Source organism: Littorina saxatilis, linkage group LG16 (genome assembly GCF_037325665.1).
Source record: "Littorina saxatilis isolate snail1 linkage group LG16, US_GU_Lsax_2.0, whole genome shotgun sequence".
NCBI classification, from domain to species: Eukaryota; Metazoa; Mollusca; class Gastropoda; order Littorinimorpha; family Littorinidae; genus Littorina; species Littorina saxatilis.
Window position 1 is genome coordinate 20,804,903 of NC_090260.1, and position 26,512 is coordinate 20,831,414.

At 41.2% G+C, this 26,512-nt stretch overlaps 1 protein-coding gene across 1 annotated transcript; it reads left to right on the top strand.

Moving 5' to 3' along the window:
• Positions 1-12,138: 12,138 nt before the first annotated feature.
• On the top strand, positions 12,139-24,970 carry LOC138949921 (serine/threonine-protein phosphatase 6 regulatory ankyrin repeat subunit B-like). The gene is made up of 5 exons (XM_070321705.1): positions 12,139-12,436; positions 16,116-16,235; positions 17,171-17,459; positions 18,689-23,432; positions 24,947-24,970. The coding sequence occupies exons 1-5, from the start codon at positions 12,139-12,141 to the stop codon at positions 24,968-24,970; spliced, it is 5,475 nt and encodes a 1,824-aa protein (XP_070177806.1).
• Positions 24,971-26,512: the final 1,542 nt, after the last annotated feature.

Below are 26,512 nucleotides of genomic sequence, written 5' to 3' on the forward strand. Positions count from 1 at the left end.
AGGTTTTTGCAAACCAATGAAGCACACTATTAAATGCAGGTTGAGTAATACAAGTTTGAGGCTGATGTAAGAATTGAAAAAAAACAGCATTGTTCCCATCAAATAATGCCTGTTTGCATTTAGCGCAAAAAAATGATAAGGCCAACAAAAAAAAGTTACTTATTTTGGATCGACGTCTTGATTATGATGATTATGATGAACTTATTTTGCCAAAAAACAGCCCCAAATGGCAAAAAAAGTATAGGGTCGGCGTCAACAACAAAAAAGTTGTATGTTTCTGGTCACCTGACCCTACCTATGTTTTCCCGACGACCCTAGACTTTTATTTTGCATTTTCAAAAATAAAAGGGGTATTCGAAAATCAATTGTTTTCCTGTTTTTCAACAAAATAAGTTTCCCGCAGTGGGGCACTGCGGTTATGAAATTAAAGGCCCCTCCTGTTTTTGGAACCGCAGGAGCTTTCTAGTTTGCTGTTAGGTAGATTTTTGGTTCCTCTTTCCTGTCATGCTCTCTTTTTCTTCATGAATTCTTTTCTTTTTTCTGCCTTCTTGCTCATTCACCTGTATTTTTTCCAAAAATCTCTTCTCTTGCCGCTTGTCTCGCGATTCATGTATAGTTTAATCTGTTAGTGTTCTGATGTAAGTCCAGCAGTAGATAGGTTAAGCCTATTTTAACATACTGGAAACTGGTAATCTTCCAGTAGGTATTAATTTAGTTTTACTAAAGCCTGCTGGGACACAAGTAATGGGTTAGTGCATTTGTAAACAGGAATCGCTTGACAAGTGGCCCCCTTCATCCCCCCCTTCCTCGTCCTGATATGGCTCTGCGTAGTCGGCTGGACGTTAAGCAACAAATAAACAAACAAACAAACAAAATAAGTTAAAAAGATGGTTTAAAAAAAAAAGTTTAGAAAAAAAATCTCCACCTTTAGTCATGTTAGGCCACAAAAAAAGTCTGTTTAAGGTAACATAGGCCCCCCAAAAATAGCGTCGGTAGGTCGGCTTTTTATTTTTGTATTTTAGCCATCTGAATATTTTAATTTCATTTTTTAATGCCCCAAAAAAAGTCTAGGGCCGGTGGGAAAAAAATAGGGTCGGTCCGGATACTGTAAACAGATTATTTTTTGTTTTGCCTTACGAGAAACATACACTTTTTTGTGTGGCCTCAGACCAATGCCATGAAATTGGGAGAATTGTTTCATTGTGACTGGGTGTTGGTTGTGAGTTTGTCAGTTAAAGAGCTGTGCATTTGCAGGTTGCTAGTGGGAGGAAGCCACCATCGCAAAGGGTAGCTACAAATGAAGCCAGCACCGACCTGTCGCCTGATGCACAAATTGTTCAACCAGGTAAGAGATTTTTAACCATGAAGAACACCCTGACATCAAAAAATGTTTAAACCCATCCATTACATAGTTGATAATTGCTGTATAGGGTGACGGGCGCTGTGGCGGGGTGGTAAGACGTCGGTCTATTAACTCGGAAGGTCGAGGGTTCGAATCCCGGTCGCGGCCGCCTGGTGGGTTAAGTGTGGAGATGTTTCCGATCTCCCAGGTCAACTTATGTGCAGACCTGCTAGTGACTTATCCCCCTTGGTGTGTACACGCAAGCACAAGATCTTGTAATCCATGTCAGAGTTCGGTGGGTTTTAGAAACACAAAAATACCCCGCACGCTTCCTCCGAAAGCGGCGTATGGCTGCCTAAATGGCGGGGTAAAAACGATCATACACGTAAAATTCCACTTGTGCAAAAAAAATGAGTGCACGTGGGAGTTTCAGCCCACGAGCGCAGAAGAAGAAGAAGAAGCTGTATAGGGCGGATGCATGGATGGATGAAATTGTACCTGTAGTTCCAACACGTAAAGATGGGAAACATATCCTGTTAGAGGCATGGTGTAACAAGAAACAATTAAGTGGCTCTATTCCCATCTCCCCCCCCCCCCTTTCCCCGTCGCGATATAAGCTTCGTGGTTGAAAACGACGTTAAACACCAAATAAAGAAAGAAAGAAAGAGGCATGGTGTGTGAGGAGTTTACCTGGTACTGTTGTCCTAATCAATCAGTCAATCAATCAATCAATATGAAGCTTATATAGTAGGTACAGTTCTAATGGCCTCACCCATTCAGTACCAAACAAGGTCAATTCCATCATTGTTCCACATCGTATCCATAGTTGCTAATACACTTCATTTCTGGCCTGCCTTCCTACGCTATTGTTTATTTTCATTTTGTGATTTAATTACACGTGTTTTAATTTCTTCCAGGTTGTAACTTGTTATGGTTATGTTATTTTATGTGTGTTTTCTTTTTTAGATGACATTCAGGCGATCCTGGAGGACATAGGATGTAAAGCATCAAAGTCGTCATCTTCCCCATCCCCTCGTGAAGCGGAACTTTGGCAGAAGGTCAACAAACTGAGGAGCAAGGTTTTCCGATTAGAAAAGAAAACGATGGAACCCCGTGTAAAACGAGCGAGTAAATTAGCCAAGCCTCCCAAGAAAGACTTTGTAGTAGAACAGTTGTCTCATATATTATCAGGCGAGGCGAGCTATTTTGCCATTTATGCCTGTTACATATTTACCGGTTATCTGCTGCTGTGTCCAATCCTGGCAGAGACGGGAACGCATGTTACCAAGGAGCTGAAGGAGAGTCAATGAGATGAGAGAATGTGATTAACAATTGCCAACTCTCTCCGTACAAAGAGGGTCCAAAATTGTATAAAAAAAATAGATGGTAGGCAATTAAAAATTAAAAAAAGGACTCTCGGAGAATGGACTTAATGAGTCAAAAATTAAAGAAGGCTCTATAAGCCGAAGTACATGTTTTGTCTATTGTCTTTTTTTATTTTGAATTCCCTACCATCTATATTTTGATACAATTTTGGACCCTCCCTGGTGTGTTGTTTCTGATGTACCTTTTAGTCTGTTTACAGTAACATAGGCACACAAAAAGAGGGTCGGTAGGTCGGCTTTTCTTAAAAAAAATTTATAACCATCTTTTAAAATTATTTTGCAAAAAAACAGGAACAAAATTGATTTTGTTTTCTTTTTCTTCTTTTCCAAATGCCAAAAAAAAAAGTCTAGGGTTGGTCTAGAAAAATAGGGTTGGTCGGGATACCGTAAACAGGCTATTTTGCTTTGTTTTGCCTAAGCAAAGACTAACAAACTTTCTTTAGGGTCTGACATTGTATATACTATACAATTTTTGGGGTATTAACTAAATACTGTATACAGTTTTCGATTCCTTTTATACTTTTTCACAAATTAGCCCCCCCCCCCCCTTTTTTTTTTGTAGTCTGCCCTGGGGGCGGGAGGTCTCCTAATTTCGGTTTCTAGGGTCACCTTATGCTTCCCCATGAGCTGAGAACTTAATTTAAAATGAGCCTCGATTTTTTTATTTGTATTTTGTAATTGTGCCTTTGTCCAGTCACATGATTTCACTTTGTACTTAAAAACTTGGCGCTGTCATCATTTATTGCTATTTATTGTTCAGTTGTTCAGTATTTATTGCTATTGGGCATCAGTTATTCAGTTGCCCTCTTTCGAATGAGCCATGCATGCATTATGGATGTGTTTAGCAATGTAAAAGAAGAAACAATGTGAAGCAAACATATAGCACCAAATAAAATAACCGAATCAGAATGGAAACTTCTTCAGTGTATGTGTGTGTGTGTGTGTGTGTGTGTGTGTTTGCTGTTTTAAATACCGAAAATGTGAAAATAAAGCAAGTCACAGCATGAGAAAGATCGACTGTACTAGTCATGACAAAGCAGGAGACAGCCTGGTCAGCATGTAGAAAAGGGGAATAACTCGTATTTAGCCATTCTCATTTCTAAGCATGCCCAATGAGGAAGTTATCCTTCTTCCCATTGTAGTTTCTTTGCTTATGCTCAGCCTTTATACCAAGTTGGCGTCCGATCGTTGGCTCGGTCGCGTCATCATCCACTTGATCTTAGCAGTCTCAATCACCATCCATATCAGGCCTTGATATTCTGATGCCGAGGGATGTCTCAAAACATTTAGTAGTCAGTCTGTCGACCTAAACATCAAAATTGCACGAAAAAGAGGTAGAGGTTACATGCCGAGTCTCAGTGATTATCAAAAATAATGGTCGAAGTTAGCGGATCATGAAAAATGCGAGCTTCAGCGAGCTTTTTCATGACCGCGAACTTCGACCATTATTTTTGATAATCACTGAGACGAGGTATGTAACCTCTTTATTCCTCCTTTCTTCAGTTATTCAAAGAAAAGAGGAGTTTTTGTGCGAAAGTTTGATCGAATCATATTCACCCAACCAGTCTACCTGTGCAGGCGATCGATTAATGCGCGGTTGTATAGTTCCGTGCAAATCATTCAATGTTGTTAACACTTCTTGTCAGTTTCCATGTTTTGAACTAAAATCAAGTACACAGTTATGTTGTCATTCTGCTGTGGCGGTAAAGGCAGATAGTGTGTGTTCTGTTCATGTTTTGGTATCGCTCAGGAAATGTTCTTTCCTCGAATGTGACTAGCAGACGAAGTTTTACACGCGTGTTCCAACGTTAAAAACTGTATGAAGTTCAGTTTTCTGGGGCAAAATAGTGTATGAAACCGCTGCATGTTCTTTAAGTTGATTAAATGTTTGCAATTGATTGCGTGTGATCTGTTTATAAAATGAAATATTGTTGAAAACTGACCGTCGGATTGCAGTCTTGTCGATGCAGCCGAAATCTGGAAGGGGAACTACTCGTGTCGCTAGACAAAGTATGAGAGTTACTTTTCCTTGGAATCTTGCTAGCGATAAACGATTGTGCACGGCATATCTGAATTCAGAAAACAACCAAACTCATGGATTTTATATTCAGATTCATGTGTTCAAGCCTATAGTTGCTGTTTTAAATGCGGTATGTTTGTATTGTTTGCTCCAGAAATGTATATTTTGTACACTAGAGTGTTCTGAACTTTTGAGTCGCAAAAAGTAGATCCACAATGTGTAGTCTCTACCCATGAGCTATCGAGGATTCAGGCCCGTTGTTGGGTAAGTTACCGAAAAATAACTAGCCCTACAAGTTTACAGAGATAAAGAAGCAGAGGGGGGAATAATTAATAAAGAACGAGTTCTGGCTTACCCCCCCCCCCGCCCCCACCCCCCACCCCTTCGAGAAACATTGTTAGCTGTCTCGATATTATGTACACACGGAACTGAATTTGCAGCAAACCAATTACGCCAAAACAGACCTTTTACGGCTTCTGACGAGGCTGACACCTGTCTCCTTCAAAATGGCAAAACAACACTGCTAGGCACAACAGCTGAACCAAATAAATTTGTTTGGGTAGAAAATGAGATTTATCACTCTAGATTTTTGAGTATTTCAGTGTCTGCAAATTTGATTTTGCAAATTTGATTTTGAGGGGTGTCCTAGGTCTTCGGTACACTGCATAAACACTAATTTATGACAAATGAATGTTTGACCACCATTTCAGTCGGTTTGGTAGAAAAATGCAGTCACCACAGTGCAGCCTCAACCTTTTTAAAAGCTGGATGTGGCGTCATCTAACACACATACATATTGCCCCCTCTCGATTGCCAGTCTACGGGTGTACATTTTGTCAAAAAAACCACTAAATGCAATGAGCAAAGGGAGAAGGGTTAGTAGTTTGATGGTCATCAGAACCTTCAGTTCTACGTTGAGTGTTCCCTCTTTTATCGCTTGGCAGTGAATCAAACCATCAGATACGGGCCGTAACGAACACCATATACAGCTGAATACAGCTTGTGGGTTCTTTAATTAAGCCCGCGCAACCTTTGTTGAAAATGTTGTATTCGATCTGCGCGAGATTAAAATTGTTCCCCTCAGAGTCACACTAGGACACCGGATGCGGTCTTCCTTTACAACTTCTCCGAGCCACGACAGCTCAGCTAGGGGTATGTATTCTTTTATTTACTGTACGAAGTGGAAAAGAGGGGGGGGGGGTGTCGGCGCGACACTGGGGATTAGGGGGTATCGCTTACCGTAGGGTCTGTAACGACAGTGCTCGTTGTTCGTGTGCCCTCGCTCCATTTACCATGATTCAGTCAATAATGGACTGACTTAACGAGGGCGGAGGGGAGGTGTGCGAGTGTGTGAATGTGTGTGTGTGTGTGTGTGTGTGTGTGTGAGTGTGTGTTGTGTATGTGTGTGTGAGTGTGTGTGTGTGTGTGTGTGTGTGTGTGTGGGTGGGTGTGGGTGTATGTGTGTATGTGTGTGTGTGTCTGTGTGTGTGTGTGGAAAGCATATCTCAAAAACTACTCTATGGATCATTGTGAACATTAACATGGACATTCTGTGGGACATTTTCGTGTGCCGTTTTTCTCCGATCTATGATAGCGCGTTTTGATGATGTCATGTTTGTGTTTTTCTAAAAGTTGAGGTAAGTAAAAGAATGTGCCCGCTGCATTTAAAAATCTAACACACCACCGGCACTGTGTACATAACAAACTTGTATGAGTTGTAAAAAAAACCCACCTGAGCGTCACTATTTTTGGGAGTTACAAGAGAACCTTTTCAAATTCTGATCTGTGGTAATAATACGAAGGGGAGTATTCATGCGTTTGATGTTAAAGATTTCTTTGCATACGAGCCCGTGGAAAGTAGTAGACCTCCTGTGCAATGAAGGTTGTGGCTTGATCTCAGTGCATGAGTAGAACTGTCATTAAATGTTAGTCACGAAGGGCGCTCTGCACATGTCTGTTGCCATTGGCAAAGGTAAACATCAATCGGGTACCTCTGGAAGAGACCACACTGCGGACAGCTGTGGATTTGACGGCAGCCTAACCACTAAGACATTCTTAAAGGATAGAAGATTGACGTTTTGTGTGTCAGGTTAGTACTCACTCAGTCCATTTCTCCGCACTTACTGTTCATTTAGTATATAAACCTGGAACCTAGATGAAATAATCTAGTTATGCTTATTTCATTCAGTTCTTTCTCCTTTCCTTTTCAATTGTGTTTATTTATTATTCACAACTTGAATCAATCTACTTGTACATTTTCAAAATCTAGAATCTTTCAAAGAAACAGAATGAGACTCCGGTTGGCATTGGAGCATACGCATGCCGATGCGCGCAAAACTTTCTTACCATGATTTTGCGCTTGCTTTAGTTCTTTGGTGAAAAATCCTACAAAACAAAATGTAGGAAATTGTAGACCAAAATGTGCGCAGTCTAATTTTTAAAATATTCATATGTGAAAGAAGGTTAACTTGGCAAAAACACAAAAAAATGCTAAATGAGGTTGCCTCAAATAGAAAAAGACCATGGTCATTTTATCGCACAACAATTTTCTATTCCATCAAAGGTGCTTGTTTTGGCTCTTTGGAATGTATCTAGAATCAAGGATTTCTGGAGAGAAAAAAGGTTCTCAATTGCAACCACTTTACCGGAAGTACGTCTCGTATAGAGGCATGAGATCCTGAGAGTTTCGAAGCAATCCATTCAGTCATCGCTGAAATACTAAGCTTTTTGTCATGGTACCCTGTGAATTAACGCAAAAAATTCTCGTTTTCTACTGCTTGTGCGCGGCACACCTACATCAGTAGAAATGACAGAACTGAAGAGATACGTAAGATAGCAAAACCTGTTCTCGATAGATAAATTAACAGGTTGCCAAGTCGCGCCTATTATACATTTTTGTCGATTTTGTAATCGGTACCTGATTTTCGGGGTACCCTTATTTTGGCAGCCATCACGTATACTACAACAGAAATCTTTGATCCGAAAAGTGTGCCAGCTACACACAGACATCGTATGCGAAAGAAAAAATAAATGAAAAACATCAAGCTTAAGTGCCAGGAGTTATAATAAAGAATTTCTGATTTATGACAACTCTTCACACATTGCCCAAATGAAGGGTATTCAAGTCCATTGAAAAAAACTAAATGTGAGCGTAACAATTAGTATTTTTTGATGGCTCGTCTACAAGCTTTCAACACACACACACACACACACACACACACACACACACACACACACACACACACACACACACACACACACACACACACACACACACATACACACACACAAACATAAATCCATGAAGAAGCATTGAAATGAACAAGGGACTTTCATCCTCATACATTTTGGGGGAGGAAAGTTGCATGTTCATTTTCATGCTTGTTATTCTCTCATGTACGATGAGATTGGTTCCGCATAACTCTAACTTACTCGAATGTACATGTCGTGTGTTACTTCCCTTTGTTTCTTTGATCTGAAAACAGGGCTCTGCCTCCTTTGTTTAAGATTCTCAGCCCGTTAACACTACGTTTACCAGGAAACACTCACAAATTAATGAAGTTGAGACTGTTTAAGAGTTCTGAGTAGTTTATCAACTCAACAACTTTTCTACTCAACCTTACTTTGAATGATTACTGAGGGAAATAACTGCCAGGTACTCTTTTACATTTTGTGTCACAGGTGTTATATTAAAGGCAATAGAGTTTTGCTTTGAATACGGTTGACGGAGACTATTTTTCCGCGGATTGCACGTAACTTTTAGTAATCTGCGCATGGGAACTGCGTCACGGCGGTTTGCATGTACATTTTGCAATCTTCGGCACACAAAATAGAATTTTTTCAAATTAACCTTTCAAAATTTACAACGATGGGGAAACAGAAAAATGAAAAATGTATCCAATAAATCCGTTATGAATGACGGAACACAGGCAAGAAACAGGTATTTTGGCAACAAATTTCACTCTCCCTTTTGGCAGTACACATTTTATAGTAAATTGAAATGTACGTATTACGATATTTTCGGAAATAACTCCGTCGGGTTTGTATGGGCTGTGGAAGAGTTACCTTTTCTTGCAAAATTGCAGACAAACAATGGAGGGACCTATCACTAGTGAGGTTTGTGCCGAAAACACGTGGAGTTAATTATCTTTGTTTGCTGGTTGTTTCTTAAATGAAAATTTGGCAGCAAGAGGAACATTCTGTGTGCTATCTTTTGCTGGAGAGCACATTTACAGACAAAGGCACCGAGGTAGAGGAGATGGGCACCGCTCTCATAAAGCTGGCCCCAGAAAAATTGAGATCTCCAACATCTCTCTCCCCTACGAATACCTTAACCTTTTTTTCTTTTTCCTTTTACATTTACAAACTTTATTCTAAGTAAAGGTACCGGCAGTCAAAGTATTTGATCAATGAATACCCTTAAGGAATTTAACGCCTCAAGATTTAGAATTAAAGAGTATAAAATAAAGTCAGAAAAGAAATGTTCTTTATATAAAAAACATAAATCAATGGGAGTTTTTTCTTTTTTCTGATGTGTTTGATGATTTTGGCACTTTTGCCATCCGTCATAATTGGCATTCGGGTACACAAACGTTTAAACAACAAAGATCTGCCAAAGAGTTTCACTTATTTTACTGTACATATATTTTGAGCTTATTAATTTGTTCATGAGGTATAACTGCCTCAACATAACTTCAATACCGCGTCAATATAGGTAAAATAGGCAATTTTAACAATATCGTTACAAACAATTTTTTGTGGCATGTTCAATGCGACGTAAATTTTGAACCGTTGAATCCATATCAATGACTGTTTGCCATTCTATTCACAGTTAAGCTGTCTTGATGGTCTTTATTTCAAAAGACAGAATGGCAAAATTGCAAAATTGCACAAAATTACAATTCTGGCTAATATACTTCAGACGTTACACCCGCAACCGTCAGTCACATGTTATGGATTTAAATCTAAGATGATGTGTTTGTTTGATAGACCATGGGCACGTGTGACCTTCTTTCGGTTTCAAAACAATTCTAGATCTGCAATAGCATGTTAGTGCGTACCTATGATTTTAAAATACAACAAATGACTGATAGTGACGCAAACCGAGTGGCGGTTGGTTTTTAAAGAACATGTTGCAAGGGTACCGGTCAGATGCAGCTCATGTGATGTGATAGAAGCTCTGTCGCGGCACTACGTTTTCATGCCGTTAGCTACCGCAATATTCAACTTCTACCAGGCACAGCAACAAACAGTATCAACATAATGTTCGAAATCTTAGTCGGCTAGCTAGCATCTCAAATAGGTGAAAGTTGTATAGTTGTCGGTAGTCTGAACAGGAACAGGTTTTGTTTTTGGTTTTTAACCTGTTTTGTTTAGCTGGCTTGTGTATTTCGTTTGTTATGTCATTCCAGCTGACTGATACAGCTAGGTGTCAGTCGCAAACTCAAATAAGGGTACCCCCAAAATCATCTACCCAGATCAGGTTGTTTTGCTCAGCTGGCTTGCCATATAGTCTCAAATGGCATAGAAAGGTTGAATGAAATGACACAGGAATTACTGCTTTTGTTGGGGTGCGACAATTTTGTACTTCCCCGTCATCAAATGAAAAGAGCTGCATCTTTCACGTACCTGTCAACTCATTCACCCACCTCGCTTGACCTACATCCGAACTCCCTACTTTCAAACTTAGAAATTTTGGAATTGTACTGACTTCGTCTGGATGATAAGGAAATTCTTTTGTGTTTTAACAATGTTTGTCTCACGAGCTGTAATTTTATTCTTTAGATTTTAAAAATAGATCCAGTGCGATAACGAAGCTTCGGATTGCTACCTATACGGCCACTCGAAATATATTCTTTTCGCTCGCTATCTATGGAGAGCACCTAGTGTGTTCCCTAGCGGTAAGTGTTCAAACAAAAGGGTGTTTGTCCTGTATGTAAAAGCCTGGCGGTGTCAGTGATCAGAAACTGAAGGTTTACTGTAGGCCTGGTCGGCATTTTAAGAGTTCCCTCGCTTATTTCAAGGTATTCCTGGCGTGTGGTAATTACACAAATCAATCCAAACTCAGTTGTACAGCGTATGAGGCGAGTTGAGACTTATTATTATTATTATTGTGATCATTTTTTTTGCGCCTAATCTAGATATAGCCCTAGGCGCTTACATATTAATTTCTGCCGTTTGAAATGGAATTTTTTACAGACAGACAGACAAACAGACATTTTTTACACACAATATATAACGCATTCACATCGGCCAGTAAAGCTCAGTAGCCTATTAGGCGAGCATTCACCTTTCACGGCCTTTATTCCAAGTCAAACGGGTATTTGATGGACATTTTTATCTATGCCTATACAATTTTGCCAGGAAAGACCCTTTTGTCAATCGTGGGATCTTTAACGTGCACACCCAATATAGTGTACACGAAGGGACCTCGGTTTTTCGTCTCATCCGAAAGACTAGCACTTGAACCCACCACCTAGGTTAGGAAAGGGGGGAGAAAATAGCGGCCTGACCCAGAGTCGAACACGCAACCTCTCGATTCCGAGCGCAAGTGCGTTACCACTCGGCCACCCAGTCCATGTTAGTGTTGGTGCCACGAGTGTCTCTTTCAGGTCCATGTGTTTTCACGGGTGTATTCGCGTGATGATTTGTCGAGAGCATGCGGGCGTTAAAGCTTAGCCTCTTTCTGTGTGTGTGTGTGTGTGTGTGTGTGTGTGTGTGTGTGTGTGTGTGTGTGTGTGTGGGTGTGAGCCCTCTGGATTAACCTGTTTGATTTGAACATTTACTTTTTTCAGTGCAGGAACCTACATCGAGGATATATGTAAACGCTGTGGACAGAACCAGTTGCTGATTCACGTGTTTAAAGTCATCTCGAAAGTTGAAGCCATAACAGAACTACAAGACATAAAATAAACGTCGATACTCGGAGTAGAAACATGCTGTCAAAACGTAAAAAGCACGAGTGTGTGACTTTCAAAACGACTCTAGTTTCTGTGGTTTAGGTGTCAACGTTTTGCTGATGGAGCAGACACTACGAACATTCTCGGACCCATGCTGCCTTATGATAAAGTGCGCAGACGTCACGGTAATCCATGTTGTGTGGAAAGACTCCCGTGATGATCGTGCTAAACTGATGATGTAGGATAATGTTGAACATGTAGTGAACGGGAAATCATGACATTGTCCCAGTCCTCAGATAGTATCTACTCTGAACACACAATCATAGTAGCTCACTTTTAAGGTCTGATCAGATACTCTCACACCCAGCTTCAGGCTCTGAACCTCCCCATCCCCCCCCACCCCCTACCCCCACCCCCTACCCCCACCCCCCAAACATCACAACTCCAATAACACCTTATCATCATACCGCGCAACAACCAGCAATTTCCAAAATGGAGGCAGAATACAAGCAAAGGCTCCGGCTTAACTGGACCTTCTTGGAAGAACATCTGGAAGTTGACCAAGTCGTGGAACACTGCTTCCAGCACAATGTGCTGAAAATGTCTGACAGAGAAAGGATCAAGGCAGTACCTTCACGACCTGACAGGGCTATCACATTCTTGGAGATCCTCATGGCCAAACCTGGTGACAGAGGCTACGAGGTTCTGCTAGAAGTGCTGTGTCTTCCAGACGTTGGCCAGCAGCACATCAAAACACGACTGGAAGAGACTGAGTTACCTCCGGGGCCAGGTTAGTAAACTGTGCTCTTCTTTTGTCGCCAGGTTGGTGGTTCTGCACGGACTTGTTTGGTCTCCCGAGCGACCGAAAGACGGCTCCTTTGCTAAGCTGAGCTATCACAAAAAAGCAATGTTGGGCTGATTTGTGTGTGTGTGTGTGTGTGTGTGTGTGTGTGTGTGTGTGTGTGTGTGTGTGTGTGAACGTCTCAGATCATGGGTAATATTATCACCTTCACATTTAAATGCTTATTTTATAGCCATCCATTGAATTGAGAAGAAAACAAAGCATACTAAACTGCTCAGCATGAAACAAACAATAAGGAAATAAAAAAAAGTCGCGTAAGGCGAAAATAGAACATTTAGTCAAGTAGCTGTCGAACTCACAGAATGAAACTGAACGCAACGCAACGCAGCAAGACCGTATACTCGTAGCATCGTCACTCCACCGCCCGTGGCAAAGGCAGTGCCCGTGGAATTGACAAGAAGAGCGGGGTATTCGTTGCCCTGAGAAGGATAGCACGCTTTTCTGTACCTCTCTTCGTTTTAACTTTCTGAGCGTGTTTTTAATCCAAACATATCATATCTATATGTTTTTGGAATCAGTAACCGACAAGGAATAAGATGAAAGTGTTTTTAAATTGATTTCGAAAATTTAATTTTGATAATAATATTTATATATTTAATTTTCAGAGCTTGTTTTTAATCCAAATATAACATATGTATATGTTTTTGGAATCAGAAAATGATGGGGAATAAGATGAACGTAAATTTGGATCGTTTTATAACAATTTTTTTTAACAGTTTTCAGATGTTTAATGACCAAAGTCATTAATTAATTTTTAAGCCACCAAGCTGAAATGCAATACCGAAGTCCGGGCTTCGTCGAAGATTACTTGACCAAAATTTCAACCAATTTGGTTGAAAAATGAGAGCGTGACAGTGCCGCCTCAACTTTCACGAAAAGCCGGATATGACGTCATAAAAGACATTTATCAAAAAAATGAAAAAAACGTCTGGAGATTTCATACCCAGGAACTCTCATGTCAAATTTCATAAAGATCGGTCCAGTAGTTTAGTCTGAATCGCTCTACACACACACACAGACACACACACACACACACGCACGCACGCACACACACCGTCTCGATTCCCCCTCTACGTTAAAACATTTAGTCAAAACTTGACTAAATGTAAAAAAAAACCAACAGCATCGTTTTGTATGTGTTGGTAGTAAACACGTTTTATTCACAAAACACGGCGGAAAATGGCGACCAATTTGTTGCACACCGACAGGTCACTTTCTTCAACCAAGGCCAGTACTTTCATACATCTGTGACAGGGGAGGCTACCGCTCCTTTCACAGCAGACTCTGCTCCCGAGTTGTTGGCCTTTAAAGTCAACACCCGTGGATTTTAAGATTCTGTTTGTGATGGGGCTGGTGGTTTCCGATTGTCTGTATGTTCATGGAAACCTTCGGGTTTGCATAACAGTTTTTATTGGGCTAAGAAATTAGCCCTAACATTAGCCCTAACATTTTCAAACCTGTTTGATTGCACTTCGCTTCCCGAGGTGGTCGTCGTGTTTCGGCACACGGTTACATCTGGCGCTTGCGAGCAGGGATGGGACTCGGCATGACATGTTCAGGTAATGGCATAATATGACCACTGAGCATGTTCGTGCTGTTCCCATTCTGCGAACATGGGATGGACAGTGGTCCCCCGGTTCGGAACTTCGGGACGAAGTTCATTTCAAACGGGGGCGATTGTGACAGGGGAGGCTACCGCTCCTTTCACAGCAGACTCTGCACCCGAGTTGTTGGCCTTTAAAGTCAACACCCGTGGATTTTAAGATTCTGTTTGTGATGGGGCTGGTGGTTTCCGATTGTCTGTATGTTCATGGAAACCTTCGGGTTTGCATAACAGTTTTTATAGGGCTAAGAAATTAGCCCTAACATTTTCAATCCTGTTTGATTGCACTTCGCTTCGCGAGGTGATCGTAGTTTTTCGGCACACGGTTACACATCACAAAGGAAAGCAAATGAGGCCTCAGTAATAAAGTTATAGTGTTCCTTTCTGTGTCTGAGTGATAAATTGTTTTAATCAACTATTTTCTGAAACGTAATTGCACTCAGTAGATTTTTCTTCTTCTAAGAACTTTCGTGTCACACGGTCTTTGCGACAAAGAGATTGATCGCATTCTCGCAGAAAATCATTGACAACACAGACCAGTCATTTTTAGCATTGCGATTAGGAAGGGGTACTTTTATAGTGTGTTTTAAGAAAGAAAAACATTATAGTATCGGCAGAACACGACCAAATGAGTTTGGTGTCACAGCGTTATGGGAGTGAGATTTTTTAGACTTTTTGTTCTCACACTGTTGCAAAACCATTGACAACACAGACCAGTCATTTTTAGCATAAACATTGGGAAGGGCTACTATTACAGTGTGTTTTACGAAAGAAAAACATTATAGTATCGGCAGAACACGACCAAATGAGTTTCCAGTCACAGCGTTATGGGCGTGAGATTGTTTAGACAATTTTTTTTCACACTGCATGCAGATCATATCTCAAACACTACTGAGTGGATCTTTATGACATTTTATATGGATATTTTTGAGGGGATTTTCTCATGGAGGGTTTCTTCTTTTATTGATAGGACAGTTTAATGACGTCATATTTTCCCGTTTGCCAAAAAGTTGAGGCAGAACTTTCACAGTTACAGTTTTTCATCAATTTGATCGAAATTCTTATCACACAATCTTAGATCTAGGCCGGATTATGGGATTGCATTTTCAGCTTGGTACCTTAAATATTTGTTATTGAAATGTTCGTTCAAAATATGTAATTTTTTCAATTTTGTAAAAACTAATATTTGAAACAGAAAAGTCATATTGGTGTATTCCCTATTGCGCCCTGTATCTAAAACTATAAAGTTTGGTTGTATTCTATTGAAAATTATGCTGAACAATTAAGAAAACCGATAAATAACCACTATCTTTATTTATAGAAAAAGACACTTAAAATCAACTCCTGTCCATTCCTTGTTATTTTCTGATTCCAAAAATATATAGTTTCACCGTGTTTGACGTTGAAAATATGCTCAAACTTAACAAATTCGGATCGTTGAATGGAAATTATAAATATATACAAGCTCCGTGCAGCCGATTAGATGACAAAAGCACGTCATTTCAAGTGTGGAACACGCTCATGACGTCATACTGAAAGGTGATAAATTATGGCTTTACCTTGCGACCTTTGATTTCAAACATACACTTTTAAAGGGGTTTCTTTCTCAGGTTTTTGTTTGCCCTCTGTATGTCTCTCTATGTCTCCGTCTGTCTGACTGATTCAATTAAATGTGTAATTCCTTATTTTTGCAAAAGCCAAACTAAGTATGATATACCTAATTGATACAGGTCTCTAAATTCCTATTGTAAACTTGTGAGTTTTATTCAAAACAAATGTAATTGGTGTTTTAAACTCAATAATGGGGCATGCTGTGATGAGTAGAAGAATGTGTGTTAACGAGCAGAAAAAGCCCATCAAAGTCAAGAATTGTGTTTTTCTTTCTCTATGTTTACCTTGTAGCTTCCTACAGACACTAAGCAACAAACGTTTTGCTCAGCAACGGCAGCGTTTCCTAACATAAACATCTTTTGGATAAACGTGTTTTGTGTATTGCTATAACAGATTTCCCCGCAGGCAGTATGGAAAACTATGAGATTCGTGATGACAGGATGTACGGCGGCATTGTGGACAATCGCATCAACTACACAATGGATAATGTCACTGGATACAATCAGATTAAAGGTGATTTCCGTTTGTGTGTATGGCTGATTGATTGCAAGTTGACTTATCAGTAGAATTGGGCGTCATAACACTCAGCAGAGTGAGACCAGCCAGCAAAATTAGAACATCGATTTCTTATCTGATGTTTGACTTTTGAATCGTCACATAATTTTAAGGTGTCATGTCCTCAACACACACAACACATCACAGTCTTCGGGTACTCATTTGGGATCGAGTTCATTTGGAAAGAAGGGGTTGGGGGGAAATTGTGAACACTGGCTTTTTTCTATACTTTTACATGGTAAAATGTTTTATTAAAAATTTGTATATAAAACAAATGTTATTCCTAAGAAAAAGTCAAACTGATATTTTTCTTATAGAATTCGTAGTATGACTTGTTTACGTTCGGAGTGTTCACATGTGTCACATGGTGCCTTTAAATTGTAATAAAGAGCGTTAAACCAACGCTCAAAAGATGCTTTAATTGCTTCAACAAAAGTAATCAATAGACTTTGGGCTAGCTTCTGCTTTTTGTAATTGGTGAAGGCGATGTTTATGTTCTGATCATGCCTTCCTGCAGACATTTCAGAAGACCTTTTACTTGAGCGAAAGGATGTAAAACAGAAATAATAAGGTGATTCTTGCCATTTTCTTCATTGCATGAGAAAAAACCCATGTTATGCATATGATATCTTTCAACTGGTATCAATCTATTGACTTTTGTTCAAAGAATATCAATGTTGACATAAGAAAAAGGCAACAATGCAAATTGCTGCTGCTGATGATGATGCTGCTGATGCTAATGATCATCATCGTCATCATCATCATCATCATCATCATCATCATCATCATCATCATCATCATCATCATCATCATCTTAAAACACTTGTTCTTCTAAAATGCGAAAAGCTTTCGTTTTTATTGATGCTTTACAAGTTAGTGTTGTTGTTGTTCAGACCAGAGTAAAGTGGAGATCAACTGTGAAGCCAGCCTGTTCACATCTACCCCAGCCTACAGGGACGCCTTACAGTTACTGGAAGACAGCGGACTTCTCTTCATCACCGGACCTGCCAGCAGCGGTAAAACATCCATCGCCACGGCCTTACTGCGTCACTACCAGCAGCAGGACAGGACGCCCCTCGTTCTTCACCGCTACGAGGAGTTCAGACAGCACGTGGGAGGGGACCGCAGGCAGGTAATCCTGTTGGAGGACATTTTTGGGGATGAAGAGTTCCTGTATAAACGGTATAAGAAATGGTCACGTGCAGTTGCAGTATTAAGAGAATTTTGTAAGCAGAAAAAATGTATTGCCGTCATTACGATTCGTGACACAGTCATTGCTGGTCTCAAAGCAAAATGTAACTCTAAGCATATAGTTTCAAACTTACCCATACTAGAAATAGAAAAGTCAAAAACACCGACAGACTCCGAGAAGAAGGAACTGCTCCACAAACACACAAAGGAAGCTGGGAAAACACTTACATCATCCGTTGTGCGTGACATTCTTGACGTGGACACAAGCAAACACATGTTTCCCAAATGCTGTCGAGACTTTGCCGAGAGCGTTGACATTAATGTTTCCCTGAAGGACATTTTCAAAGATGACATATTTTTCATTTCAACGCCATTGTCTAATCAGGATGCCGAAGCATTGACTGGGGAATTAATGAACGCAGTTCAGGGAGGTGATGTACACCATCTACGTCAATTACTCCAGCGTGGCGTAAGCGCCATGTCTGAGGACCTTTACGGAAATCTTCCTCTTCATGTTGCCAGCAAGAGTGGTAACTTGCAGGTGGTTGAGTTATTACTAGACTGGATAGCAGACATCAATGCAAAGGATGCGTGTTTGTATACAGCGCTGCATTATGCCTGTTCGATGGGACGGGTTGAAGTTGTACGCCTTCTTCTGAAGAAAAAGGCAGACGTCGACATTGCAGAGAAGAGTGGTTGGACAGCAGTTCACTTTGCTGCAAGTAAAGGTCACCTTGATATTCTTCAATTGCTAATTGACAACAAAGCTGCAGTTAATCAACCGACCTCAAACGGTGATACTCCACTGCATACTGCATGCATATCCAAGCAACTTTGCTCTGTGAATATTCTTTTGGAAAGTGGTGCTGATCCTACTGCGTCAGAGAATGACGGAAAAACACCTTTGCACATTGCATGCTTTCATGGTTATGTAGAAGTAGCAACGGCCTTGATTCGGCAAGGAGCCAAAATAGAGGCTAAAGACAAGCTTGAAAAGACTGCACTGCACACAGCCTGCGAAGAAGGAAACAATGAAATGCTCGAATTTCTGATTGATGAGGGGGCAGCCGTGGACACACCGGCTAAGTTTAATTTCTTTCATTCGATATTAAAGCATGAAGAAAGAGAGAGCTCACGGAAGATGCTGTCAGATATTTTTGGTGCTAATGAGCAGCGGCAACCAGAATACTTTACAGCACTGCAGTTGTCTTGTATGAAAGGCTACGAAGCGGTAGTGGCAACCCTGTTGCAGGCAGGAGCCAGTGCCGAAGCAGAGGACACCGAGAAGTTTCGTCCTTTACACCATGCGTGTTTAATGGGCCACGAAACCGTGTTGTCTCTTTACTTGTGGATGCCGGTGTTGATGTTGAGGCAGAGACTGGTGAAAAGCACCGTGCATTGCACTGGGCCTGTTGGATGGGTCACGTCAAAATAGTATCTTTGCTTCTGAATGTTGGTGCTGATGTTGAGGCTGAGGCTAAAGACAACCTCTTCCCACTCCACTGTGCCTGTTCACGAAATGGAAACGTTGATGTTGCATTGATGTTGCTCGACAAACGAACTGATGCTAATAAGAGAGATTCTTACGGACGAACACCTTTCTTCCACGCATGCCAATGGGGAAAGGTGGACACTGTCAAGATGTTGCTGGGGAAAGGAGCTGATCCATTGATCAGAGACAATCACGGGCGACTACCATTGCATGAAGCATTCAACAACAAACGTACAGATGTAGCGTCTCATTTGGTAAATACACATCGTGACTCCCAACGACCAGATTCAAATGAAGAAAATGATTTGCTATTAGCATGTCTACAGGGACGCATTCACACTGTGGAAACATTGTTGAACAAAATGGCTGACATGGAACTTGCAAAGTTTGAAGATATCACTCCTTTGCAGATTGTGTCTTTGTGTGGAAACAACGACTTGGTGAAGATGTTGATCATCAAGGGTGTAGATGTTGATAAGAGAGACGTGTATGGAGAGACCGCTCTGCACAAAGCATGTAGTCAGTGTAACGTGGACACTGTCAAGATGTTGTTGGAGAAAGGTGCTGACCCACACATTGCAAACAAAGACGATATCACACCCTTACACAAGACATTTCTAAATGGACATACTGACACAGCACTGATACTGATCAACAGTGGTGTTGACATTAATATAACAGACACAATAGGGGAAACTGCTCTGTACAAAGCTTGCTGGCAGGGAAAGGTTGACACTGTCAATATTTTGCTGGAGAAAGGAGCCGACTCACACATTGCAAACAAACACGGTATCACGCCTCTACACATGGCTTGTCACAATGGACAGACTGACATAGTACTGATACTGATCAACAGTGGTGCTGACATTGATACAACAGACAAAGCTGGGGAAATCGCTCTGTTGAAAGCTTGTTGTTGGGGACAGGTGGACACTGCCAAGAAGTTGCTGGAAAAAGGAGCTGACCCACACATTGCAAACAAACACGGCATCACCCCCTTACACACTGCTTGTCACAATGGACACACTGACACAGCGCTGATACTGATTAACAGTGGTGCTGACATTGATACAACAGACAAAGCTGGGGAAACAGCTCTGTTGAAAGCATGTTGTTGGGGACAGGTGGACACTGTCAAGATGTTGCTGGAAAAAGGAGCTGATCTACACATTGCAAACGAAGACGGTATCACACCCTTACACATAACATGTCAATATGGACATACTGACACAGCACTGATACTGATCAACAGTGGTGCTGACATTAATACAACAGACACAGTAAGGAAAACCGCTCTGTACAAAGCATGCTGGCAGGGAAAGGTGGACACTGTCAAGATGTTGCTAGAGAAAGGAGCTGATCTACACATTGCAAACAAAAACGGTATCACACCCTTACACAAAACATGTCTAAATGGACATACTGACACAGCACTGATACTGATCAACAGTGGTGCTAACATTAATACATCAGACACAGTAGGGGAAACTGCTCTGTTTAAAGCATGCTGGCAGGGAAAGGTGGACACTGTCAAGATGTTGCTAGAGAAAGGAGCTGATCTACACATTGCAAAAAAAGACGGTATCACACCCTTACACATAACATGTCTAAATGGACATACTGACACAGCACTGATACTGATCAACAGTGGTGCTGACATTAATACAACAGACACAGTAGGGGAAACTGCTCTGTACAAAGCATGCGGGCAGGGAAAGGTGGACTCTGTCAAGATGTTGCTAGAGAAAGGAGCTGATCTACACATTGCAAAAAAAGACGGTATCACACCCTTACACATAACATGTCTAAATGGACATACTGACACAGCACTGATACTGATCAACAGTGGTGCTGACATTAATACAACAGACACAGTAGGGGAAACTGCTCTGTACAAAGCATGCGGGCAGGGAAAGGTGGACTCTGTCAAGATGTTGCTAGAGAAAGGAGCTGATCTACACATTGCAAACAAAGACGGTATCACCCCCTTACACACTGCTTGTCACAATGGACAAACGGGCACAGCACTGATACTGATCAACGGTGGTGCTGACATTGATACAACAGACACAGCTGGGCAAACTGCTCTGTTTAGAGCATGCTGGCAGGGAAAGGTGGACACTGTCAAGATGTTGCTAGAGAAAGGAGCTGATGTACACATTGCAAACGAAGACGGTATCACACCCTTACACATAACATGTCAATACGGACATACTGACACATCACTGGTACTGATCGACAGTGGTACTGACATTGATTCAACAGACAAAGCTGGGGAAACTGCACTGTTAAAAGCATGTTGGAAGGGCAAAGCAAACACTGTCAAGATGTTGCTGGAGAAAGGCGCCGATCTACACATTGCAAACAAACACGGTTTCACGCCCTTACACATTGCATGTTGGAATGGACATACTGACACAGCACTGATACTGATCAACAGTGGTGCTGACATTAATGCAACACACACAGTAGGAAAAACTGCTCTGTACAAATCATGCCGGCAGGGAAAGGTGGACACTGTCAAGATGTTGCTTGAAAACGGAGCTGATCTACACATTGCAAACGAAGACGGTATCACACCCTTACACATAACATGTCAATATGGACATACTGACACAGCACTGATACTGATCAACAGTGGTGCTGACATTAATACAACAGACACAGTAAGGAAAACTGCTCTGTACAAAGCATGCTGGCAGGGAAAGGTGGACACTGTCAAGATGTTGCTAGAGAAAGGAGCTGATCTACATATTGCAAACAAAGACGGTATCACACCCTTACACAAAACATGTCTAAATGGACATACTGACACAGCACTGATACTGATCAACAGTGGTGTTGACATTAATATAACAGACACAATAGGGGAAACTGCTCTGTTCAAAGCATGCTGGCAGGGAAAGGTGGACACTGTCAAGATGTTGCTAGAGAAAGGAGCTGATCTACACATTGCAAACAAAGAAGGTATCACACCCTTACACATAACATGTCAATATGGACATACTGACACAGCACTGATACTGATCAACAGTGGTGCTGACATTAATACAACAGACACAGTAGGGGAAACTGCTCTGTTTAAAGCATGCTGGCAGGGAAAGGTGGACACTGTCAAGATGTTGCTAGAGAAAGGAGCTGATCTACACATTGCAAAAAAAGACGGTATCACACCCTTACACATAACATGTCTAAATGGACATACTGACACAGCACTGATACTGATCAACAGTGGTGTTGACATTAATACAACAGACACAGTTGGGGAAACTGCTCTGTACAAAGCATGCTGGCAGGGAAAGGTGGACACTGTCAAGATGTTGCTGGAGAAAGGAGCTGACCCACAGATTGCAAACAAATACGGTATCACCCCCTTACACACTGCTTGTCACAATGGACAAACGGGCACAGCACTGATACTGATCAACGGTGGTGCTGACATTGATACAACAGACACAGCTGGGCAAACTGCTCTGTTTAGAGCATGCTGGCAGGGAAAGGTGGACACTGTCAAGATGTTGCTCGAGAAAGGCGCCGACCTACACATTGCAAACAAACACGGTATCACACCCTTACACACAGCATGTTACAACGGACATACTGACACAGCACTGATACTGATCAACAGTGGTGCTGACATTAATACAACAGACACAGCTGGGCAATCGGCTCTGTACAAAGCATGCTGGCAGAGAAAGGTGGACACTGTCAAGATGTTGCTGGAGAAAGGAGCTGATCTACACATTGCAAACAAATACGGTATCACACCCTTACACATAACATGTCTAAATGGACATACTGACACAGCACTGATACTGATCAACAGTGGTGCTGACATTAATACAACAGACACAGTAGGGGAAACTGCTCTGTTTAAAGCATGCTGGCAGGGAAAGGTGGACACTGTCAAGATGTTGCTAGAGAAAGGAGCTGATCTACACATTGCAAAAAAAGACGGTATCACACCCTTACACATAACATGTCTAAATGGACATACTGACACAGCACTGATACTGATCAACAGTGGTGTTGACATTAATACAACAGACACAGTTGGGGAAACTGCTCTGTACAAAGCATGCTGGCAGGGAAAGGTGGACACTGTCAAGATGTTGCTGGAAAAAGGTGCTGACCCACACATTGCAATGGGGGACGGCAGAACACCTCTCCATGCTGCTTCTTACAATGGACACGCTGATATGGCGCTGGTGCTGATAAATAGTGGTGTTGATATTAACATAATAGACACAGCTGGACAAACTGCTCTGTTTATGGCATGCCAGCAGGGAAAGTTCGACACTGTCAAGCTGTTGCTGGAGAAAGGAGCTGACTGTGATATCGCATCCAAACGAGGCCTGACACCACTGCACGTAGCTTGCAGTGAGAACCACGAGTCTGTAGTCAGACTGCTGTTGTCCTGGGGAGTCAACACTGGTGTTAGAGATAATGCGGGCAACACAGCATGCCAACTTGCAAGACAAAAACAATTAATTAATATAACGACACTTTTTGAATTACAGACGGTAGAATTACAGACGGTGCAAGGGAGATACAGAACAAAGAAATGCTTGGTTTCATGAAACAATAATTGCAATGAAGAAGTGAGTGTTACAGGCAGACTTGAAGAGATGGAGGATTATTGCCAGTGACTCTCACGTGCGTAGCATTCTTCACCGCACTTCTATCATCTCTTTTATTTTATTTAGATTTTAATGTCATCACAGTGTGCTAGAAGTGGGTTGGGAACACATTTCAGAAAGAATCTTGATTTTTGGCATTTCCTTTATATTTTTGTGCTCCAGATTGTTTCCATATCACCAATGCTATTTCATTTGACTTTCCTCGATCATGTAGACTTTACTTTTGAAAGTGCCTTCCTTCCTGTGTAAATGTGTTCACCACCACGTGTCTGATCAGGCGTTTACATAATTGTAAGTGATGGTGTTGCTGTTACGTTTCTGCTTATTGCTTGTGTGCATTGGCTTATTAATCAACACTAGCTTACATAAAGATTAGGGTTGTGTGTTTATATGATCTTTGCAGTGAGAAAAAAGAACACTTCTGACTGGCACTGCACAATATTGACATTTAAGCATTTCCTTTAAAAGTCCGGTTTGTAAAACTACCCCAAATACCGCCCTGAGTGGATGTAAGGTAGCTGTAATATAAAACTGCAGAGTTTGGCTTCCTCACGTACCAGAACTTGAGACTTGCATGATGTTTGTTGTTTCTTACTCTGCAACAGTAATCGCAGATTGTTTTGTGCTACATGTACAACTGTATATTATAAAGGACAATCTATTTTTTGCAAACTGCTAGAATGGATGAATACCCAAGATAAGCAACACATTTCTGAGCAGCTATATTTGTTTATTTTACGTATTATTTATTTTATTTATTTATTTACGAGGATTTATATCGCGCACGTATCTCACCACACAAGGCGACTCAAGGCGCATGTTACCTATTAATGCCGTGTGAGATGGAATTTTTTACACAATATATCACGCATTCACATCGGCCAGTAGATCGACTGCCTTTAGGCGCTGCATCCACCTTTCACGGCCTATTATTCCAGGTCACACGGGTATTATTACTATGTTAAGTATGTTCTTCTGCCATATTTTCATAGACATTACATTGTAATTGTTGCGATGGTTTTTATTTTATTTTTATTTTTTTACATCCCTTCAACCAATATGGCTTGCTTTATGAAAAAAGAAGTACATTTATGCAACAGTTACAGTACAAGGCATATACATGTTTTGGATATCACAGGCACATTTGTATTAAACATAATTAGCTGATTGTATTTCCTAGAAGCCAATTTGTGCAATTTTTATTTTGACACTTGTAGGTACTTTACCTTTGATTATAAGTTTAGAATCAGTCTTTTTCCTGTCATTGCTTTCACATCAAAACAAGTTAAATATCACTGAGAGAGATGGCTTCTTTGCTGTGTAAATGATCATGTTAATCACACCAGGTCTCACCAGGCTTTCACTTGTGATGAAAATATTCTTCCCCTTAGACCTACCAGGTTTGCAGAAAGGAATTGATTTGCTAAACTGATTTGGCATACTGACATAAGTTTGAGTTAAGAAATCATTTCAGCAACATATCCAAGTCTGCACACAACGCAACCAAGTTTACAGCAAAACAACTTAACGTTGACGCTTTCTCAAATATTAGTGAAGTTAGAGATCTGAAACTGTGTACACTCCTGGTTTGATGACTTTCCGGAAAGCTCGGTTGACCTTAGTCAAGTTTCAAGGTCACAGCAAGTCATGTTGGGGTAAAGATTAGTTCTTTTTGTATACTACAGCTTTGAAACTTCACTCACTTGCAAGGTTTGATGTTTTTCACTGGCTCTAGGCCTGAATTAAGTCTGGCCGATCCTCGTCAAATTTGTTCAAAGTCACAGTGGGGGAGATTGAAAGGAAATAATCATCTTCTTGAACGTTTCTAGAGCTAGAGCAGCAGTTGATTTGTTTGTGATTCATGTATGACGAAGGTGAGTCATTCGAGCGTTTACTCTTTTCTTGGTTCATGTACATGTGTCCCAGTGAAGAAAGGTTTACGTCCCAGGTAAAATCTTGAATGGATCAGTTGTGATTTACCAGATGGGTTTCACTAGGAGGAAGATGCCTTTCAGATATGTTGTGTTGTGGAGATCGCTAGATACCACTGGAATCGAATGGAAGGATATAGAACATTATGGAACTTACTTTGATCTAGTGCGCAGTCACTCATGACGTAAGCGTAGACGCTCATCGAACAGATGGAACTGTGTAGATCTAACCAGATTAGTGTCGATGTTTCCCGAATATTCTCGTATGTCCATTAACTATATAAGTAGGGCTGCGCACACGTATTGTTGTTCTTTACCAGTCTTGCACTTGTTCTTTCTTACACTGTGCTGAGAGATATTGTCACCGTTGTTCCAGCTGTTAATAAATCTACAGAACCTACACAAATCGTTGTGTCTCCTTTGCGACTGAGAGTGACGAAAGGAAAAACACGACAACTGGCGTCGTCGACAGGATACTTCCCTTGTTTATTCGGAGTGACTTATTACTGCAAAATGACGGAAACAGAGCAGCTGATAACGCTTCTAAGGGAGCAGTTGGAGCAACAGCAACGCCAGCACAAGGAAGATATGGAGCAACACATGCACCAGATGGAGTTGATGATGAAAGTGTTCAGTGGTGCCGCAGCTTCTGCCAGGGAGGAAAGCTACGACGATCCGAGTGCTTCGAATCTACGTTTTCCCATTACTACACAGGCAGCTGCAATCCCATCTTTTGTTGCGTTTGATGCAACATCGGAACTGTGGCCTGACTACTGGTCAAGATTTTGCACGTTTGTGGTCGCCAACTCCGTGCCGGAGCAGCGCAAGGCTCAAGTTTTCTTGACGAATCAGACTGCTACGGTCTACAAACAACTGGCAAATCTGGCTACTCAGCAAAATCCGCCCAAGGACATCAACAGTTTGACAATGGACGAAATTGTCAAATTCATGAAAGAACAGTTCGACCCAAAACTCTTCATA